The sequence below is a fragment of the Ruditapes philippinarum genome, unplaced genomic scaffold, assembly GCF_026571515.1.
Source record: "Ruditapes philippinarum isolate M1 unplaced genomic scaffold, ASM2657151v2 ctg368_1_1_1_1, whole genome shotgun sequence".
Classification (NCBI taxonomy): domain Eukaryota; kingdom Metazoa; phylum Mollusca; class Bivalvia; order Venerida; family Veneridae; genus Ruditapes; species Ruditapes philippinarum.
Window position 1 is genome coordinate 450,409 of NW_026856704.1, and position 20,050 is coordinate 470,458.

A 20,050-nucleotide genomic window follows, 5' to 3' on the forward strand; every position below is an offset into this window, starting at 1 on the left:
TACAATGTATGAAAAAAACATATTAGTACAGCTAAAATTAAAGGTTTTTTCAATGAAACTAGGAATATGGTTAGATAAATATCAATATTTTTAAGGGATATGTTCAAATGGCAGAAAAAGATGTTGATAAATTTCAAACTATGACATGTTTAGCAAATTTAAGACCTTTATAATTATTATACATGTATATTGATTTAAGGATTTTAAAAAATTGATAAATTCTAGACTCAAATGTTGATGAATTTTATACTTTTAATATTGATGAATGTCCATGGTATTTTGCATTTTTATGCAAGTCCAGAATTTTGAATGTACTGTAGATGAATGTCCAGAATTTAAATGTGGAAAATGTCCAGATTTTAAATTTTGATGAATTTGGAGATTTTAAATGTTGGTAAAAGTCTGAAATTTTTAATATTAATTATTGAGTAGTATAATCATGAACATGTATGTATCTTTATTTTTGGCATCAGTGCATTTAAATTTTAAACTAAAAAGATGATTAAATTTCACTGTTTATTATTTTTTCATCTGTATGTAAAACTATATAATATCATTTTCTTGTGGATATATGACCTTGTTGGCATCTCGGAAAGAGATACAATGTATCTTGACCTCGGTATAAGTGTATGAATAAATAAGCAGATAAAATTGTCTTTACCCAAAATAGCTATATATATAAAACTGTGCTTCAGGTATTTTGAAAAAATAGTCGAGTCAGCAGATTTTTAACTTAAAATTTAAAATTTAAATGTAAACTGTAACTTATAGTTTAAAATGCAATTTTAGAGGGATTTAGAAATTTAAGTGTAAATTTTATTCCTCTTCACTTTGGCAAATATATTCGCCTTGTGAATGAATTTGGTGTTGCCCACATAATGTATGGCTTTTAGATCAGACAGTATGATTAATTGTTATTCAGGGCTGTTTGTAACTCTTACATTGGTATAGATGCATTTTAATGATTAATTCAATTGAGAGACACCTTTATAAATTGTTTACAAACTTCGTTTAAAATACATCCATGCAAAGCACTTCTTCGTAGTTATAAGGTGTTGACAAAGGATTGAATGACAAAATTATAAGTAAAGACAGTAGATGCAAATGTAAAAGTACCAAATTTATGGTTTTGTAGTATAAACCATGTAAACAAGTTAAAAGACATGTTCTTCAGTGTGGAAAAAGTTGTTGTCTGAAAATAATAGTCAAGTTTAAGTGTTCTTTTTAATACTCACATGTGCACAATTCAAAAGTTAGGCCACAGTTTTATTCATTATCAAGTGCATAAACCTAATAAATTTGATTGTTAAGGTTTTTGCCAGAAAAAATTGTTGTATAAAAAGTCCTTTGCATAAATTGTTATACCATGGGTGGCTGGTTGACTGTTTAACAGCTCTTGTTAATTTAATAAATTTATGGGTCTTTAATTAGAACCAATATTATTTTGTAACTTTTGCTCGGGATATAATTACCGTATTTAAAAGACCTTTGTTTGTTATACTTATTTCAAGATAATATAACACTTATACACTTAACTTTTTGTTCATAAACAATGAAAGTTCTTTTGCTTTTAAAGGAAAACCTTGTACAATTAAGGCTTTTCAAAAACAGGAAAAAAGTAAAATAGCCTAATTGATGTATTTTTAAGATCTAGGAGTTTGTTTGGAAAGAGTCAGTTGAAAAAAAAGTTTTTACATTTCAACCCATGTTACAAGTTGTTTGAATTTTATTCAGAATATTCAATGTCACCTGTGCATTATAAATCAATGGGGCTCAAGGTATATTTTTCTTAAAAGTCAATTTTTAACAATATGTTTATTTGAAAGTAACACATTTACCATGCATTTCTAATGTATAAGCATTTATTTTGTTAACATAGCAACTCTTCCAGAATTTAATACCATTGAAAGTAAGTTATTAAGTAAGTAAGTTATATGACTCATGTACATAGGCCCTTTAGTTTATCTTATGCCCCAAAAATGTTTTGAATGTTTTGAAACCCGGCCGAGCGTAAAAATATAACAAACAAACTTTCCATTTCAACATTTTTGTTTTTCTCGTAATAAGAAATTGTTTGTTCCACATAAAGCTACACATACCTTGTCACAATATATCCATATATTTTTTGAAAGCCATGTTGCATAGTAAAATCTGAACTTCGTACAGGAGTTTTATCAGTGTTTGCATATTGGCACAAATGATTATGAAGCATATTGTTATGAAAATTAGTCTTAAGTTTGAAGTCATCACAACTTCCATACTCCATCTTGAATGAAGGCAGGATTTATTCTCTCCCCTTGAATCTCAGTGTTGTTTCTGGTACCTTTATTCACAAGAGCTCCTGGTATATTATCATTAACATCATTGTTTCTAATGATTACGTTTATAACATGTTCTTGGTTTACAGGCTTTCTGTTCTCATTGTCAGCTATCCCATTTTGAATGTCTTTTTGGCCATTCTTATGTTGTCTGGCCTTATCATTTAAAGCATATATCAGTTTATCCCAGAACAGCCTGTCATCTGCTTTTACAAAAGTGAATGTTTTCAAGCACCTATTCAGATCAGCATCAATCAAGTGTTTGTCAAGCTCCTCTTTCATGATCATGATCAGATGACGCTTTCTTTCCATCAAGCTCTGAGAGAAGGCTGTTTTGAATTCATACCTACACCAGTTTGAGAGGAGAAAGTTGTTGGACAGAACAAGGACAGTGTGATGACTGTCTTTTACCTTCTCAAGGATATTTTCAGCAATGCTGCCACCTATAGGGAAATCTCTATGATGAATACACAGTTTAAGCCCAGGCCCATTATTCTCCAAGGGCGTTTCTAATCTTGGCAATAATGTTTGAATAACCCATGGCCCATCATGCTCACTGTATGCAATGAAAGCATCGTAAGCCTTTTTCTCATGTCTAATGAGTTTCCGACATGGCAGGTTGACGTTAAGTCTCGTAAATGCAAGGATCATGATTTCCTTTCTACACTTGATTGTGATAAGTAAAATAACTATCAAGAGGGCAACAAATGTGCCAAGCACAGCTAGTGGTTCAGCCAGGATAATCAATTCAAGTTCCTCACAAAAGTCTACATCTAACTCGGAAATTACATATCCTTTCCATTGGCTTGGACTTGAGCATTTCATATGTTGAAGATATTTATAATTCTTTAAAATTTCATTTGAATCATTTTTCAGTTCCTTGACAAAGTGAGTTAGTTTACAGTCACAGTGAAGTGGATTATTTCTAAGGTCAACATAAACTGTGTTGCTGTGCACTCTCAGTGTGTCAATGTCTTCAGAGGTCAAGGTTGTTATATTGTTATGGCGAAGGTCAAGGACACCTTTACTGCCATTCTGTAACCCATGATCTGTGAGTGTTGAAAAATACTTGATTTTGTTATAAGAAAGATCAAGATACTTCATTTTGGGAAAATATCTCCTCCAGTCAAGAAACATTGGAGAAAGTTGACTGACCTTGGAATGTGACATATTGTAGTACTGCAGAGCAGGATAAATATATCTGTCTGTCATTAGATTACTTCGATGTCTAGCAGTTGTAGAAGTATAACTCTGATCTATGTACAATAGATGTTTGAAATTGCAATGATGTTCAACTTTATTGTGTTCTTGACCAAACCTTGCAATTGTATCCAGCATTTCTTTCTCTTCAGAGGGAATCAAACTGGGTGGTGTAATGTTACCACTGTTGTTACTTAAAGATTTTCCCGATTTTTCAAGTATATCAGTGTCTTTAACTGTCATATTCTTTTTTCCTATTTCAGCTTCTAAGAAAACTAGTTCAGTGTTGTCTGGTATCAACTCACTGAAGTATTCTGTACAATTTCTAAAGACATATTTCTCCAGAACCTCGCTTCCACAATCATACTGTTTGCTTACATTTCCATAATTTGTTAAAATCTCAAAAAATGTTTCGCTGTTAATTTCTAACTCTGAGTTTACAAATTCAACCACTTTAAGTGTGTCTGGTATACTAACTTCAGTATCATATTCCTCCAAATAGTCTAAAATTGTACAGTTAAAAACAGAAACAAACCAAAGGTATTTTGCTGCCAATGGCCATGGTAGAGATACTTCTGCATTCTGGTGAGAACATTTAAATTCAAATGCAAATAGCACATCTCTTTCTATTGGTATGGCACTGTAAACTTGCTTCTCATTGGTTGATATCCAGTCCCTGTAGGTTTGAAGTGACCAATGATCATCCTGCTTTAGATCACATGATACAAATACTGCATTTTGACTGGTGAAATTTGAACCAGTCACAAATTTGAACTCAGCAGTGCACATGTGTTGCCAAGCAACAGGCAAGTGACCTTGAAGGGATCTTCTGACATTGTTTCTCTGTATTTTTCCTTCACCTTGATTTTCTAAATGTGAATTGTTAAGAAGATTCTCCTGTTTATTCCCTGTCGTTTGATTGTCCCTCATGTTTGTTATGGAAGCATAGCAGTTTTCATAAAGTATGCACATTAGCATTCCACAAAGTAACACTGTGTATGTCATTTTATATGCACATCCACTTTAACATTCTCATTTAAACCACAATCCAAGACTTAATATTCCCATAGATTTAATCAAACATGATTGTTAAATGTATTTATACAATTTTCGGCAAAGAAGGTTTTGTAATGTCATCGGAACAAGGAAAGTTTATGTCCTAATAAGATGTCTATAAACATTTAGGTCAAAATAAACACGTAAATATTACATAAAAACGATGTTTTGAGCAGGATACGTACTTAGTGTCTCAATAACTTAATAATGTTTAGTCTGTCCAATGTCAAAGTTATTTATATACTGTTTCACCTCGATCAAGGGGGAATTCCCCCTTTTTTTCAACATTCATTTTATTTTAAAGGCTCAACATTTTTTTCCCAAATTAGCCAAAAAGAAAAGTGAACAAAGAGGAAGACAGTTTTATGTTTACTATGCATTTCAATAAAAAGTGGACAACTAATGAAAATTAGTATGTAATTTCCTTATAAAATCGTGGTCTGTATGTTTGTAATTTCCTTCTTACAATTGACAAGATGATCATTCTAAATGTTTACAAATTGTAAACTATAAAGTACAAATGCAAAAAATGATGAGAGGCTATATGCTATATAAGGCTATATAGTGTTAGAATAAATGCAAATTAACAATGAATACATGTATTTACAAACTGAAAGCTTATATAATGTTTTTATAGTAGTGTTAGAGTGAAAATATTATGCCGAATGTAATTTCCCTAGCATAGTTGTCATAAAGTGTCATCAATAATTAATACATGTTAAAAAAGGGGCACCTAGGGTCTTTCATGGAAGGTGTGCTAAATGAATTATACATCATTAAAATTTTGGTGTTATTTGTTTGGAAAAAGAAAATAGAGACCTTATTCTTGTGGTTGTTTTCTTTCTTTTTTAACTCTCATTTATTATGATATAAATTAATTGCTTAAACACCTGCTTAATGACTTATTGTTACAACAATGAAAAGAAAAGTTTATATATATCATTAATGAGTCATAATATCCACCATGCAACTTAACCATTTGTAAATATCTTACCAATCAGTTAATATCTTACCAATAAGTAAATATCTTACCAATCAGTTAATTTCTTACCAATAAGTTTATATCTTACCAATCAGTAAATATCTAAATCAGTAAATATCTTACAAATCAGTAAATATCTTACCAACTGGTTAATATCTCACCAATCAGTTAATATTTTACCAATCAGTAAATATCTTAACAATCAGTTAATATCTTACTAATTGGGTAATATCCTAGCAATCAGTTGATATCTTACCAATCAGTAAATATCTTAACAATCAGTTAATATCTTACCAACTGGTTAATATCTTACCAACTGGTTAATATCTTACCAATCAGTTAATATTTTACCAATCAGTTAATATTTTACCAATCTGTTAATATCTTACCAATTGATAATTATCTTACCAACTGGTTAATAGCTTACCAATCATTGTTTCAAATTATCTTATCAGTTGCTGCAGATTTTACAAAAAATAACATTTTACATCTTTTCAGGAAAGCTTAGTGAGCTGATACACAAGCATGAAGGTCAAGGTCACAGAGGGTCAAACAAAGGTCAAACAGGGATGCAAAGAACAATATCAGAACATGATTTGAAATCTAAATCAGACAGGAATATTAATATACAGGTAATGTCGAAAGTTATAGATATGTGAAGATTTATTTTTGTAATGTATTGACATTATTATTCTCAGTTTAAGGATGCATATTAATTAATGGGTGACTAGGACAATTTTTAGCTCATCTTTTTGAATAACTGTGAGGTTATCCTACTCAACTGTGCACCTGTGTTACAAGTGGTACTGCATTCAGATAGTAAGGGTCACTTGCGTCAAGGTCATCACTACTAAAAACAAATTTTTACATTTGCTCACAAAGCCGTCATTTATTGATCAATTACTTTCATATAAGGTATGTATTTACCTTCGGTCATCCTTGAACTTTTAATTGAATTAGGGGTCACCTGGGTCAATGTCACCACTGTTAAAAATAGGTTTTTACACATTTGCTTGCACCATCAACTGAGTACTTTAACAGGTTAACTCCTTTTTCATTCTTAATATTGGTTTACATGTTATGACATGATATAGTCTGTATTTATTGACCAATGTCTATAAAATACAGTGACAAATGTGCAGGTTTCAGGGAGCATCCATGGCCATTAGCAATATCTTGTTTCATAATGAAAAGAATTAATTTTTGTTCCTAATCCAAGATGGTTTAACCTGTTTAAACAAGTGGCAAATAACAGTTACGGTTTGATTGTCCTCAAAACGTGAAATGGAGGTAACAAATATAATCATCATAATAGAAAGAACGTGAGCTCACATGGCCAAAGGAATTCATATAAACATTATAAGATTTCACATTGTAAAGGCAAAGGATCTTATTTCAATCATGTAAAAGACATGGTAAGAAATTTCTAGAGAAAAAAAAATAACAAAAAATAACAATTAGATCAAAAAATAAATAATCTATATTACTGATATTCTTGTACCCTAACCCCACTAGATATCATGAAATGGACTTGTCCCTCTTTCAATCTGAAAAAAACCATTCATGTTGATTAGGGAAAATTTAAGAATAACTACTGACTGAATGGTGGACAGAGCAGACTATGATTTGTGCCATCTAATCTTGGTCTGTACTGCTTGCATAATAGGTAGAAGCTGTTGCCACAAGCAGGAGTCATTAGGCATTATGACCATAAAAATAGTGCAGTTACAAATTGACATATTAAAACATAATGTGAAGCAATGTTTTGAAAGTATTCTTAAAGAGACTACACGGAGGTGACAAGACGGGACTTTAAATGATTTTTCGATATTTATGTTCCATTTGATGTAGGTCAAGACCAATATCTTAGGTGCAGAATTTCAAATCATTTGCTCACTTCTTTTTTTCCAGAATAATTATTCTAATCTTAATGGCCCTTAAGTGAAAAGCATTGAAGTGCTTTTCACTCAAATTGAAAAGAAAAGCATAAAAAATACAATTTTAATTATTACATGTATTTGAATATCTTTTGTTTTAAGTCACTATTGTGTCCCATTTGATCTATGTAATAAATTTAGATTTTATGTTTTTAGGACCGCAGTTGAGTTTCTTTAAAATTATTTCAGGATGTAAATGAACATGTTTAAACATGTTTATATATTTTAATCATTACATCTGTCTGTCTAGATTTTATGGGAATAAAACAGGTTCAGTGATAAATTGATATAATTATACAAATTTAAAATATTTTCACTGAAATGATTTTTGCAGGTCTATATTGGTGGGCTTTTTTTGTCAAGTTTTCAACGATTTACGATAAAACAAAATCTAAACACCACAAAGAAACAGATTTGGCGATACAAACTGTATAAACTCAGTGTTTTTTTCCACTTACTGGACTTTTATCTGATCCATACCAGATCAGCCTTTTTTTACTTGAAACAAAATTATTTCGCCAAAAACATTTAAAGTTAAAAATAGCATCCTGAATGATTTCCCCCTATAGATAATAACCAATCTGAACTAAACAATCTACAAATAGATTGTTTATACAATGTAGTTGTTTAATGAATTCTCAATCACGTTCATGTGTATGGTAATTGCCCTTCAGGCCATGGAAAAATAAATACAAACATGTGAAGGGTGATTGTAATGTATGGCGTGATGTTACGTCTGAAGAAATAAAAGACACGAACAATAAGATAAAGGGGAGAGATAGATACATTAGTAAATGTGATTTAATTAAAACATGAAGTACACCTGACTGAACAAAGGTATAAATTGAAGGTTTCATAGACAATGTAAAAATGGCTGTGTATTGGGAAAATACATTTTTGATATCAGCACAGTATAAATTTTGTCACTACTTAATTGTAATCAAACAAAGTAATTGTCATGTTGATAAAAAGAAAACATACAATTTTTACTTAGATATAATGTTTTTCAGAGTTTTTATTCATAGCAAAGAGAGAAAATGGGCATGTTTATTTATGGCATAATAACTCCTAAAAATAAATATACTTCCTACACTGGTCTACACGTAAAAAGATGATTTAAAAAGTAAATATTAATAAGTAAATTATCTTTTGCCGAGTGGTTAAAGGGACTCCACTGAGGTCCAATAGCCTTAAAATAATAATTTTTGAAATTCTTTCTTAAATCAACTGGAACATTCAAATTTGAAACCAAGCAATAGATAATATATAAATATACACGTTATTAAATTGATAATCAATTTTTATGCGATTTTTGGCTGATTTGAGTGCTTTTAAAAGAGTTTTCATTTATAAAATTGATTATTTCTGGGAAACGGAGTGAGCAAATGATCTGAAATTTTGTACATGAGTTACTGGTCTAGACATACATTTAGTGAAAAATTATTTCCGGTCCCTTCACGTCAAAAACCTCAGTGGAGTCCCTTTAAGGTCTTTGACCCCTAATAACCTGCCCCCTGACTGCTTTGACTTTGAATCCCAACAGGGATTTTGGATTCTATCTTGTGAGGAAGCTATCATTCTAGCATACAAACAGTTAGTGGTTCTATTCAGGTACCTGCTCAAGTCTGAAATATTTCATAATGGGTGCACCCGACTTTTTCCCCATCAGTAAAGCTTGAAAATCACCAAACTATAAATCTGAGGAAACAATTTTTATTTCCATAGTATATCTGGTCAAGTTAACACTTTGGAGGTCATAGATTAACTGCAGAACATTTGTACTGAAGAATATTTCTAATATTTCTAGTTAAGTCACTCAATTGGCATTATGAAAATTCAGTTTTATTTTATTTCTTTCTTTTTCCAGTTACTAAAAACCAGTGAGGAAATGAGATCTGTGGAGAAAGAACTTGTCAAGTTAAAACAATCCCTGTCCAGGAATGAGAATAGGTAAATATTATAGTTATTAATATCTTTATTTAATGACCTGACCTTGTTATTGGTTAGGCATGTAGTTTTTACCTTGTCACTGTCTACATAAAAATGTTAAATGTTGCCAAATTAGTTTCTGGTTAATATAATTTTGTTATTTTTAAATAAATTTTGAAATAACTTGGCAAAAAATGTTCAACCATCATAAAACAATGTGTTATGCTCTAAGCTCAAAGGTCAAGGTCATACTTAGAGGTCGAAGCTTTTTTTGTCCCATGTCATGCATATGGGACAGTTATATGTCATAATTATAGGCACAATTCTAGTTGTAATTTTTGTGGAGCTACTTGTTAACAGATGAAGCAACAGGACTTTTCTTTAGTTCAAACTAATTTGTGATAAAACTTTTCCAGTTTATTTTATATAAATTGCCTCAGATAGAAAACTCCATTCCCAATAGGTCCATCTCACAGACTTTATTTACGATAAATTTTGAAAGACAAAGTAAATGCCATTTCTTAAGTATAATGATTAAAATTTGTTGCCACCCATTATTTTTATGGAATTTTAATAGTGAAAACCTGAAATAAAGAACCCATTATTGTTATCTATTGATGAAATAGATATGATTTGCTTGAAATTAAGACCTTTTCATTGATAATTTTAAGTGGTTTCAATACTCAAGTCCTGAATTTAAGACTTAAGAACCTGTAGTCTGTGTTAGGCTTATCCATGATTACTGATTTTATGCTCCCCGAAAAATTTCTGGGGAGCATTATAGTCGCCGGGTTGTGCGTCCATCCGTCAGTCAGAAAGTCCGTACAAACATCCCGAATTTGTGTCCGGCCCATAACTTCGTTCTTTGAAGTCGGATTTTACAACTATTCCACAGAAATGATCACCATATTGAGATGACGTGTCTCCCGCAACATTTGGGTCGCTACCTTGAAGGTCAAGGTCACAGCATGACCTTGCAGCAAAATTGTGTCCGGCCCATAACTTTATTTGAAGTCGGATTTTACAACTATTTCACAGAAATGATGATCATATTGAGAAGACTTGTCGCTTGCAACATTTGGGTCGCTTTTACCTTGTTTTAAAACTTTGAACTTTGTCTGTGACATAACTCTTACACTACAAGAGGTACTAGTATAACTTCCTGTGTCCAAAACCTATTTGGGGAGCATCACCCAGTTCAACCGAGGAGATTATTCCGTGATTTTAACAAACTATATTATAATTAATTACAGGGATAGGAATATGGCGGGTCAGGTGAGACAGAAGATACAGTCCATGGAGAGATATCTTGAACGATTAAAAACCTCCGAGTCTACCATGCAAACACATCAACAAAAACGAAATGATCATAAAAAACTTACTGTGTTTTGACAAAAAGTTTTATTTAATTAATAAGATAAATTGTTACATTTTTTTTTTATCTGTCATGAAATAAAATACAGAAATCTAACCACAATTGTTGTTTGTTATACATGTAGTTTTTTTCAGTAATGCAATTTAGTGTATCAGTTATATTAATATGGAATATGTTTATCTGAGGTAATATATTTTACTCAAGCTGTGAAAAGATGTATTCTGACAAGACCACAGGACAAGTTGGTATACAAATTTTACACTGTCAACGTAGGTGATAATGTATATTCAGAAGAAAAAGCAGCAGTGTAATTTTCTATGTCTTCAGTGTTGGACAAGAAATTTTTGTGCTTAAATTAGCTCTTGAACTTGGCGAATTTCACCATGTGTATGTCAGATTGTGAATGAAATTAAAATTTGTTTTAATATAATAAAATGAAAATACAACAAGTGATTTAAATAATCATGCATTGCATTCCTTTAAAATTGGTGGTAATGGGTACTGTGCAATAGCCCCAATCAAGCTGCATTTGCAAAACATACTTGCCATGCTTTGAATAAAGAATTTACAAAAATAAAGTAATAAAGCAGTCCGAGGTGCTCCTTTTTCTCAGTTCTTGGTAGGAAACTAGTGAAAGACTTTTCAATATTGAAGTAATAATTATAATAAACCAAAACTTAACCAAAAATGATTAACAAAAAAGAAAATTAACCAATGCCTCTGAGTGGGTCATGACAAAAGCCACACTTTTTCTTTAAGGACAGATCTATAAATTTAGATGCAACAGTACAGGGCTGTATACAATGTATATGCCAAGTACATCTATAATAGTGATATAGACAAGTTACCAAACCAGTCAAACATTGTACTATCATCTTGAAGACAAAAATGATAACAAATATGATTTCGTTCAACAATTTATTTGAAATTCTATTAACAACGGACTTAAAATTACATTTTCAACATAATTCTACATGATTCGAAAGAAATATTGCGAGTAAATAACATAACCATCCTGAACACATTATGTCTAGTAAAAAACATTATCTACTTTGTTGGGATTCAAGTTGATTCATTTACACAATGCAGCTTTACTGGTGTAGGAATACCCTACATGTCCTTCCATATGATATTTTTAGGGTACACTGCTTGAAACGCAAACATAACCTAGTTAACTAATTAGATACTTTTCTCAATATACCTTTGTGATAGGCAAGCAGTCAATAACCTTGGAGAACTTTATTATAATTCTGGTCAATTAGAAAAGCTGTCAACCAGCAAATTAAGTGATGTTAGAGGTCTGGTCAACCAGCAAAGTTTGGGATGATAGAAAAGTCTGGTCTGCCGGCAAAGTCCAGTCAGCCAGCAAAATCTGGTAAACAAGCAAAGTTTGGTCATTCAGAACAAACTGCTCAGTAAGCATGTCTGGTCAACCAGCAAAAGTTGGTCAGCCAGCAAAGACTGGACAGTTAAAAAATCTGTTTGGTCAGTCTTTAAATTCTGGTAAACTAGAAATGCATGGACATCCAGCAAAGTTTGGTGAACCAGCAAAGTTAAGTCAACCAGAAAAGTCTGGTGACCCAGCAAAGTCTGCTCAGTCTTCAAAGTTAGGCCAGCCAGTAAAGTATAGCTGTAGAAAGATTGCAAAGATCTGTAATTGCTGCTCTCAAAGCAGATTTCTTTTTACTTGGCAAACTTGATTTAAAAACTTAGAACTATTCACTTCTGATGCACTCCATATAAACTCCTTGCTTTGCTTTGAAACTATTGTAATTGATTAATAACTCATATTTAGATCAAAATATATGTCTTTGCTTAGATGAAAATATGATGTATATAATAGACCTGCATATCTTCTTCAAACAATAACTACTATGTCTTCCTCTTAAATCTGTTTAAAACATTGCCACCAGTTAAGTTTCTATTTTTATTCACAACATTCTGTCTGGCTTTGTGTTTTTTCTTGTGCAGGGATTGTTTAATTTCTTTTCGTTTATGTTCCTCCACAAAGCCTTTCTTTCTTTGAACCAATTTCGCACCTTTTGACCGACCCTTCTTCTTGTATTTTGGTTCATATTCCATTTTCAGAGGTTCAGCATAGGGCTGAAAAAGATGATAAATTTCAATAATATTCACATTTTCTTAACAAATTTTAGACTGTTTTTTTTTTAGTTACACTGACACTGGTAAGATTAAATGGCAACTTTCAAGCTTTCATGTTGGGGGTTGGGGCCTAAAGCGCCCCCTTTGTATTAGTTAAAGCACAAGCTGGCACCCGAGGTGAACAACTGACCTTCTGTAAGCTAAATGGATAGCTGGATAGCTTCCTCACATGAAAGAGTCATAAGTCCCTGGCAGGATTTCAACCCACAGCAATGAAGGACTAAGTTAATGTACATAAGATTAATATAATAAACAGATTTATGTTGATTTAAATCTATACAGGACTTGCCCTTATTGTTCATGTTAGGGAAGACCTATCGACTTAGCTCTTTTGAAATGTGTACAGTATATAGCCTGTTAAGACTGCATGGATATACAGGCTAGCCTGACTTCAAGGCTTCTTGCATAAGTTTGCTATTACCTAATAGATAAGATTGATAACATAGCATACAATGACATTTTCTTAAACATCTTGAAATACACAATTTATTGTTATATTAAGATAATAGTTATACCCTGATTTTATTGTGCTCATCTATTTTATCCTGGAGAGTTTTCTTATCAACTTGTGTAATAATGCTGGAGTCAATATGTATCATCTCTGCTGGGATCTATAATATAACAACACTATATTGTACTATCATTAAACATTAAATTTTCCATTTACAAGAAATCAATGTTGTATCAAACTGTTTGGCTCAAATTGATATTTTTTATCTCTGATTAGATGTTAAACCCTTAACCTGCTGAATTTCTCACATAAACATGAGCAGTTTCCAGTTTTTGGGACTGTTCATTACAAATTTTGGGAATATTTAGATAAAAATTTAAAGTTTGTAAGCCAACAGAGTAAAACTACATAGATGTGCAGGCTGACCTGACTCTACACTAAGGACAAAGGCTGATCACTGTTAGGTATGGGTCAAAGTACACTAACATTGTAAGACACATGCGGAAATATTCCAGCTTTACTGGTGGAGGAAAATATTCAGGCAAAACCTGTGTCCATCTCAACAGAAACATACAATATGGTGAAATATCTCTTTCAAAATCTAAAAACTCACATTAAGTTTTATTGACAATCAGTTTTACAACTATCAGACATCCAATACAAATCAAACTAGAACTATCACTAAATGTGATTAATACCCCCACAAGACTGCTTCCGAAATGAGGATGTTACTAGTAACAGAATACCTTGTAAAAGAATTGAAATATAGAGTTATGGTTGTGGGCAATTAAAGATAGTTGTGGTTCTTGTATATTGCATTTCCTTTCAATGTGGTTGACCATTGAAGAAGTTTTATTGAATTACTCTGTAATAAGTCCAGAAATACAAAGAAAAGGAACAAAGGGCAATAACTCTATAAATACTGAAGATGGAGTTATAGTTCTTGTGCACTGCACTTCCTCCCTCTTTTTGTGCTTGACCATTGTATGAAGTTGTTTTGAATTTCAACCAGTACGTTTTAAGTTATGCTCCAGACAAGGAAAAGTATCAAAGGGCAGTAACTCTGTATTTTGTCAAAATGGAGTTATGGCTCTTATGCACTGCACTTCCTTTTAATGTCCTTGACAACTGTATGAAGTTGTATTGAATTCCAAACAGTAGTTTTCAAGTTATGCTCTGGACAAGGAAAAGTAACAAAGGGCAATAACTCTGTAATTTGTCAAGATGGAGTTATGGTTCTTGTGCACTGCACTTCCTCTCAATGTGCTTGACCATTGTATGAAGTTATATTGAATTCCAACCATTAGTCTTCAAGTTATGCTCCGGACAAAAAAAAGCAATGGAAAAGTAACAAAGGGCAGTAACTCTGTAATTAGTCAAGATGGAGTTATGGTTCTTGTGCACTGCACTACCTCTCAATGTGCTTGACCATTGTATGAAGTTATAATGAATTCCAACAATTAGTCTTCAAGTTATACTCCGAACAAAAGAAAGCAATGGAAAAGTAACAAAGGGCAATAACTCTGTAATTACTTTAGATAGAGTTATGGTTCTTATGCACTGCACTTCCCCTTACTGTGTTTGACAATTGTATGAAGTTGTTTTGAATTCCAACCAGTAATTTTCAAGTTATGCCCCAGAAAAGGAAAAGTTACAAAGGGCAATAACTCTGTAATTAGTCAAGATAGAGTTATGGTTCTTGTGCACTGCACTTCCTCTCAATGTGCTTGACCATTGTATGTAGTTATATTGAATTCCAACCATTAGTCTTCAAGTTATGGTCCGGACAAAAGAAAGCAATGGAAAAGTAACAAAGGGCAATAACTCTGTAATTACTTTAGAAAGAGTTATGGTTCTTGTGCACTGCACTTCCCCTTATTGTGTTTGACAATTGTATGAAGTTGTTTTGAATTCCAACCAGTAGTGTTCAAGTTATGCCCCGGACAAGCAAAAGTAACAAAGGGCAATAACTCTGTAATTAGTCAAGATAGAGTTATGGTTCTTGTGCACTGCACTTCCTCTCAATGTGCTTGACCATTGTATGTAGTTATATTGAATTCCAACCATTAGCCTTCAAGTTATGGTCCGGACAAAAGAAAGCAATGGAAAAGTAACAAAGGGCAATAACTCTGTAATTACTTTAGATAGAGTTATGGTTCTTATGCACTGCACTTCCCCTTATTGTGTTTGACAATTGTATGAAGTTGTTTTGAATTCCAACCAGTAGTTTTCAAGTTATGCCCCGGACAAGGAAAAGTAACAAAGGGCAATAACTCTGTAATTAGTCAAGATAGAGTTATGGTTCTTGTGCACTGCACTTCCTCTCAATGTGCTTGACCATTGTATGTAGTTATATTGAATTCCAACCATTAGTCTTCAAGTTATGGTCCGGACAAGGAAAATGCAACGGACGTCTGGACCGACCGACCGACCGCCCGACCGACCGACCGACCAACCGACCACCGGGTGACTCCTATATACCCCCCCAAACTTCGTTTTTGGGGGTATAATTACTTTTCTTCTATTATGCGCACATTTTTTATATTTGGCAAAATGTCAATTTGTTTGTATCACTTTGGCCTTGACTCATTCACTGTGACAGTCATATCCTGTGGTCACTCTTTACCTTTTACTGGTGGAGATAGACATAAGATGGCCCTACAGTGCATCATTCGGGGCACAAGCAGCCACCTTGGTGCAGCCTGATAGCTTTCTCACATGAAATAATTTACCTTGCCCAATAGGTTTGGTTTTTGGTCCAGTTTTATTTGAGGAAAAAAAGCAACAGCAACATAGGCATGCGTGCAAGTAGAACCACCCAACCTTCCATGAGCTGGTTAGCCACTGAGAACCCCTTCCGATAGTGTATGAAATTGTTAAATGAAATAAACTTGTACATACCTTATCTAACAACATTTTAACTTCTGCTTCCTGTCTCTGTTTCTTGGTCTGGTATGGATTTGTCTCTAGAGCATCAAAATTTGGTTCTCCAGCACCTTAAATACAAAATATTTGCAAATAATTGTTTTAGATTTTATTTATCATTACCAGCACCCTTCCCCCATCCTCTTTGGCCCATGTAGGTTCAGACAACAAGATACACTTGTGGTTAATCATGTTGACCAATAGATATGAAATAAGAGACCTAATACTGACCACTGAATACTTTTGGTAGGGTTCTATGGCACACCATCACAGTATAGGCCATGTGACAACTTTCAAGCTTTTGCGGTGAAGAAAGACCTTGACCCTTAATGCATTATTTCATACAGGAATGGGCACCAGAGTAGCACTACCAACATTTGAAAGATAGATGGATAGCTTCCTCATGTAAAAGAATCAGAAGTCCCAGGCGGGACATGACCCTACACTGGTGAATGGTAAGTGATTTGACGTCAACAGACTTAATCACTTGAACATAGACACCCCTTTGAGGCATGTTTTATTTAAGTTTGATCATGGACCACTAGGCACTGCATCATACTGAATATTTATGCTCATTTCCTTTTACTACTTTTTAAGGTGACCACTTAAGGATTATTCCTGTAAACTGGGGTGAAAAGAATGCAAGAATCATATACAATTTCAGAATACCACTGGCAAAGTTACTCAAAATCTTAAAGATTTTTTTGTTAATGACAAGATTTACCTGGAACAATTAAACTGCTGAATCCATCTGCATGACCTACTCCCAGAACATCTTCATATGGACAGAATTGTAGACTGTGTACTGATGCATGAACATCATGAACTAAATATGGACTGGTTACTTTTTGTCTGCAACAATCATTATATACCTAAAAATAGAATTTAATATTGAATTACTATTTATAGAACTGTAGACTGTGTGCTGATGCATGAACATCATGAACTAAATATGGACTGCTTACTTTTTGTCTGCAACAGTCATTATATACCTAAAAATAGAATTAATATAGAATTACTATTTATAGAACTCGCTCTCTTCAAAAGAATGCCCCTAAGAGGCCCCTACCAGCATCGCTTCATGCAGACAGCGTTGTTATATTTTTCGGGTATTACAGGATCATTGATTCAAGCACATTAGCGTTGAGTTTGAATTACGCTTCAGCTGGTCCAAAGGGCAGTGACCAATGTTGCGCTTTAATATTATCTCTCATGAACTAACTTCTTGTAATTTCATTGCTTATGAGGGATCACCTATTTTCCAGATTTCTAATTGACTTTCAGCTCCCTCACAAGAAAATGTTAAAGAAATTCCTAGCAAAATTTGAAGATTTAGCTATAAGGGGTACTTTATTATCAGCCCATGGAGGCCCTAACAACAGTCTTACCTGTATTATATTTCCCATACAGGAGGCTAACAGTCCCTTTTGACTGAAGGAAAGTTGAGCTGCCCCTGACGGAACCTTGTATGACTGCAACATTTTATATGTTCTCATATCCCATATCTTTAACGTTCTGTCTATACCTGAAGTTGCCATGTACCTGTAATAATACCAAATTATAATAAATCCCCCGATAGTGACAGTTAACACATAAACAAGGGTGCCATAGTCACAAAATACGCCCGTTTACGAAATTTTTAGATGGAGATGGGGGCATTATGGATAAGTGTTATCTAGCAAGCAAGTTTTTATTCTTGGCACTGTGTTGTTAAATGAACCTTAAAACAAATCAGTAGGGAAGATATGCACAGGATGTGTGACCTTGACCTTGGTCGCAGGGACCTGAATTTTATGCACGGCACTCAGCCTCACAATGATGAACATTTGTGCCAAATTATATTGAAATCCCTCTATGCATGTAGAAGTTTTGCTCCAGACAAGCGTTTTTCTATGAGCTCTAACTGTGACCTTCACCTTTGACCTAGAGACTTGGTTCATGTGCAGGGCACTACGTCTCATGGTGGTGAACAATTCTATAAAGTAACATTAAAATTCCTCCATGCATGTAGAAAATATGCTCCGGACGACATCTGGATATTTAATCATCTCCAGTGACCTTGACCTTGCAAATATTAACCTAAATTAAATGTGAACTTTGACCTCTATGTGTAACCTTGACTTTGGTCGCAGGGATCTGAATTTTGCGTGCGACACTCAGCCTCACAATGGTGAACATTTGTGCCAAGTTATATTGAAATCCCCCTATGAATGTAGAAGTTTTGCTCCGGACAAGCGTTTTTCAATGAGCTCTAAGTGTGACCTTGACCTTTGACCTGGAGACCTGGATCATGCATGGAGCAATACATATCATGGTGGTGAACATTTCCATAAAGTATTATAAAAATTCTTCCATACATGTAGGAGATATGCTCCAGACAAAATCTGGATATTTCACCATCTTTAGTGACCTTGACCTTGCATATATTGACCTAAAGTACATGTGTCACAGCCATAGTCATGATAGTCATTATGACCATTTGTGTTACAATCCCTCAATAAATGATGATTAAATCGTCCCTATACACATCTTCATATTTTTATCTAAACTTTGACCTCTATGTGTGACCTTGACCTTGGCTGCAGGGACCTGAATTTTGTGCGCGACACTCCGCCTCACAATGGTGAACATTTGTGCCAAGTTATATTGAAATCCCTCTATGCATGTGGAAGTTTTGCTCCGGACAAGCGTTTTTCAATGAGCTCTAAGTGTGACCTTGACCTTTGACCTAGAGACCTAGTTCATGTGCGTGACATGGCTTCTCATAATGGTGAACATTTCTATGAAATTTCATTAAAATCCCTCCATGCGTGTAGGAGATATGCTCGGGACAAAATCTGAAAATCTGGATATTTCATCATCTTTAGTGACCTTGACCTTGTATATATTGACATAAATTATATGTATTACAGCCATAGTCTTGATAATGACCATTTGTGTTACAATCCCTCAATAAATGATGACTAAATGGTCCATATACACATCTTCATATTTTTATCTGAACTTTGACCTCTATGTGTGACCTTGACCTTGGCCGCAAGGACCTGAATCTTGCGCGCGACACTCCGCCTCACAATGGTGAACATTTGTGCCAAGTAATATTGAAATCCCTCTATACATGTGGAAGTTTTGCTCCGGACAAGCATTTTTCAATGAGCTCTAAGTGTGACCATGACCTTTGACCTAGAGACCTGGTTCATGTGCGCGACACTGCTCCTCATAGTGGTGAACATTTCTATGAAGTTTCATTAAAATCCCTCCATACATGTAGGAGATATGCTCCGGACAAAATTGGACGCCCCCCGCCCGCCCGCCAGGGGCGTTCCCATAATACGTCCCGTTTTTCAAACGGGCGTATAAAAAAGATGTAAACTAGAAATATGTCATCACTTGACCTGCGCACTCCTTTGGCGTATCCATATGTCAAGTTCGAGTTGAATCTGTTGTACCGTTGGGGAGATAATGAACGGAAACTGAAAATTTCATATTATTTTCAAAGTAAAAGGGGCATAACTCTGCCAAAAATCATCGAACCATGACCAAATTCGAACTTGACCTGTATTTTCTCATGACATATCCATATGTCAAATTTGAGTTGAATGTGTGCAACCGTTACTAAGATAATTAATGGAAACTGATGATGACGGAATGACAGAATGACGGCAGGATGGAATGATGGAACTGGGTAACACTATATGCCATTATATGGCGGGG

At 33.8% G+C, this 20,050-nt stretch overlaps 2 protein-coding genes and 1 long non-coding RNA gene across 3 annotated transcripts in view; 1 reads left to right on the forward strand and 2 right to left on the reverse strand.

The window, feature by feature from the left end:
- Positions 1–2,214: 2,214 nt before the first annotated feature.
- Positions 2,215–4,887, reverse strand: LOC132747444 (toll-like receptor 6). The gene has a single exon (XM_060736828.1). It carries the CDS (start codon positions 4,446–4,448, stop codon positions 2,247–2,249), a length of 2,202 nt encoding a protein of 733 aa, XP_060592811.1. The 5' UTR covers positions 4,449–4,887; the 3' UTR covers positions 2,215–2,246.
- A 3,305-nt stretch (positions 4,888–8,192) lies between these two features.
- On the forward strand, positions 8,193–10,899 carry LOC132747445 (uncharacterized). Its single transcript, XR_009628129.1, has 3 exons — positions 8,193–8,330; positions 9,361–9,443; positions 10,676–10,899. It is a non-coding gene; the product is annotated as an uncharacterized LOC132747445 (long non-coding RNA).
- Positions 10,900–12,658: 1,759 nt separating this feature from the next.
- The window catches only part of LOC132747446 (WD repeat-containing protein 46-like), a 32,252-nt gene continuing 24,860 nt past the window's right edge, over positions 12,659–20,050 (reverse strand). Inside the window, exons 11-15 of the mRNA XM_060736829.1 lie at positions 17,725–17,878; positions 17,061–17,208; positions 16,313–16,407; positions 13,476–13,571; positions 12,659–12,900 (exon numbers count right to left, since the gene is read on the reverse strand). Of these exons, the coding sequence (XP_060592812.1) occupies positions 12,670–12,900; positions 13,476–13,571; positions 16,313–16,407; positions 17,061–17,208; positions 17,725–17,878 (724 nt within the window). The 3' untranslated portion in view covers positions 12,659–12,669. The remainder of the gene's footprint in view (positions 12,901–13,475; positions 13,572–16,312; positions 16,408–17,060; positions 17,209–17,724; positions 17,879–20,050) is intronic.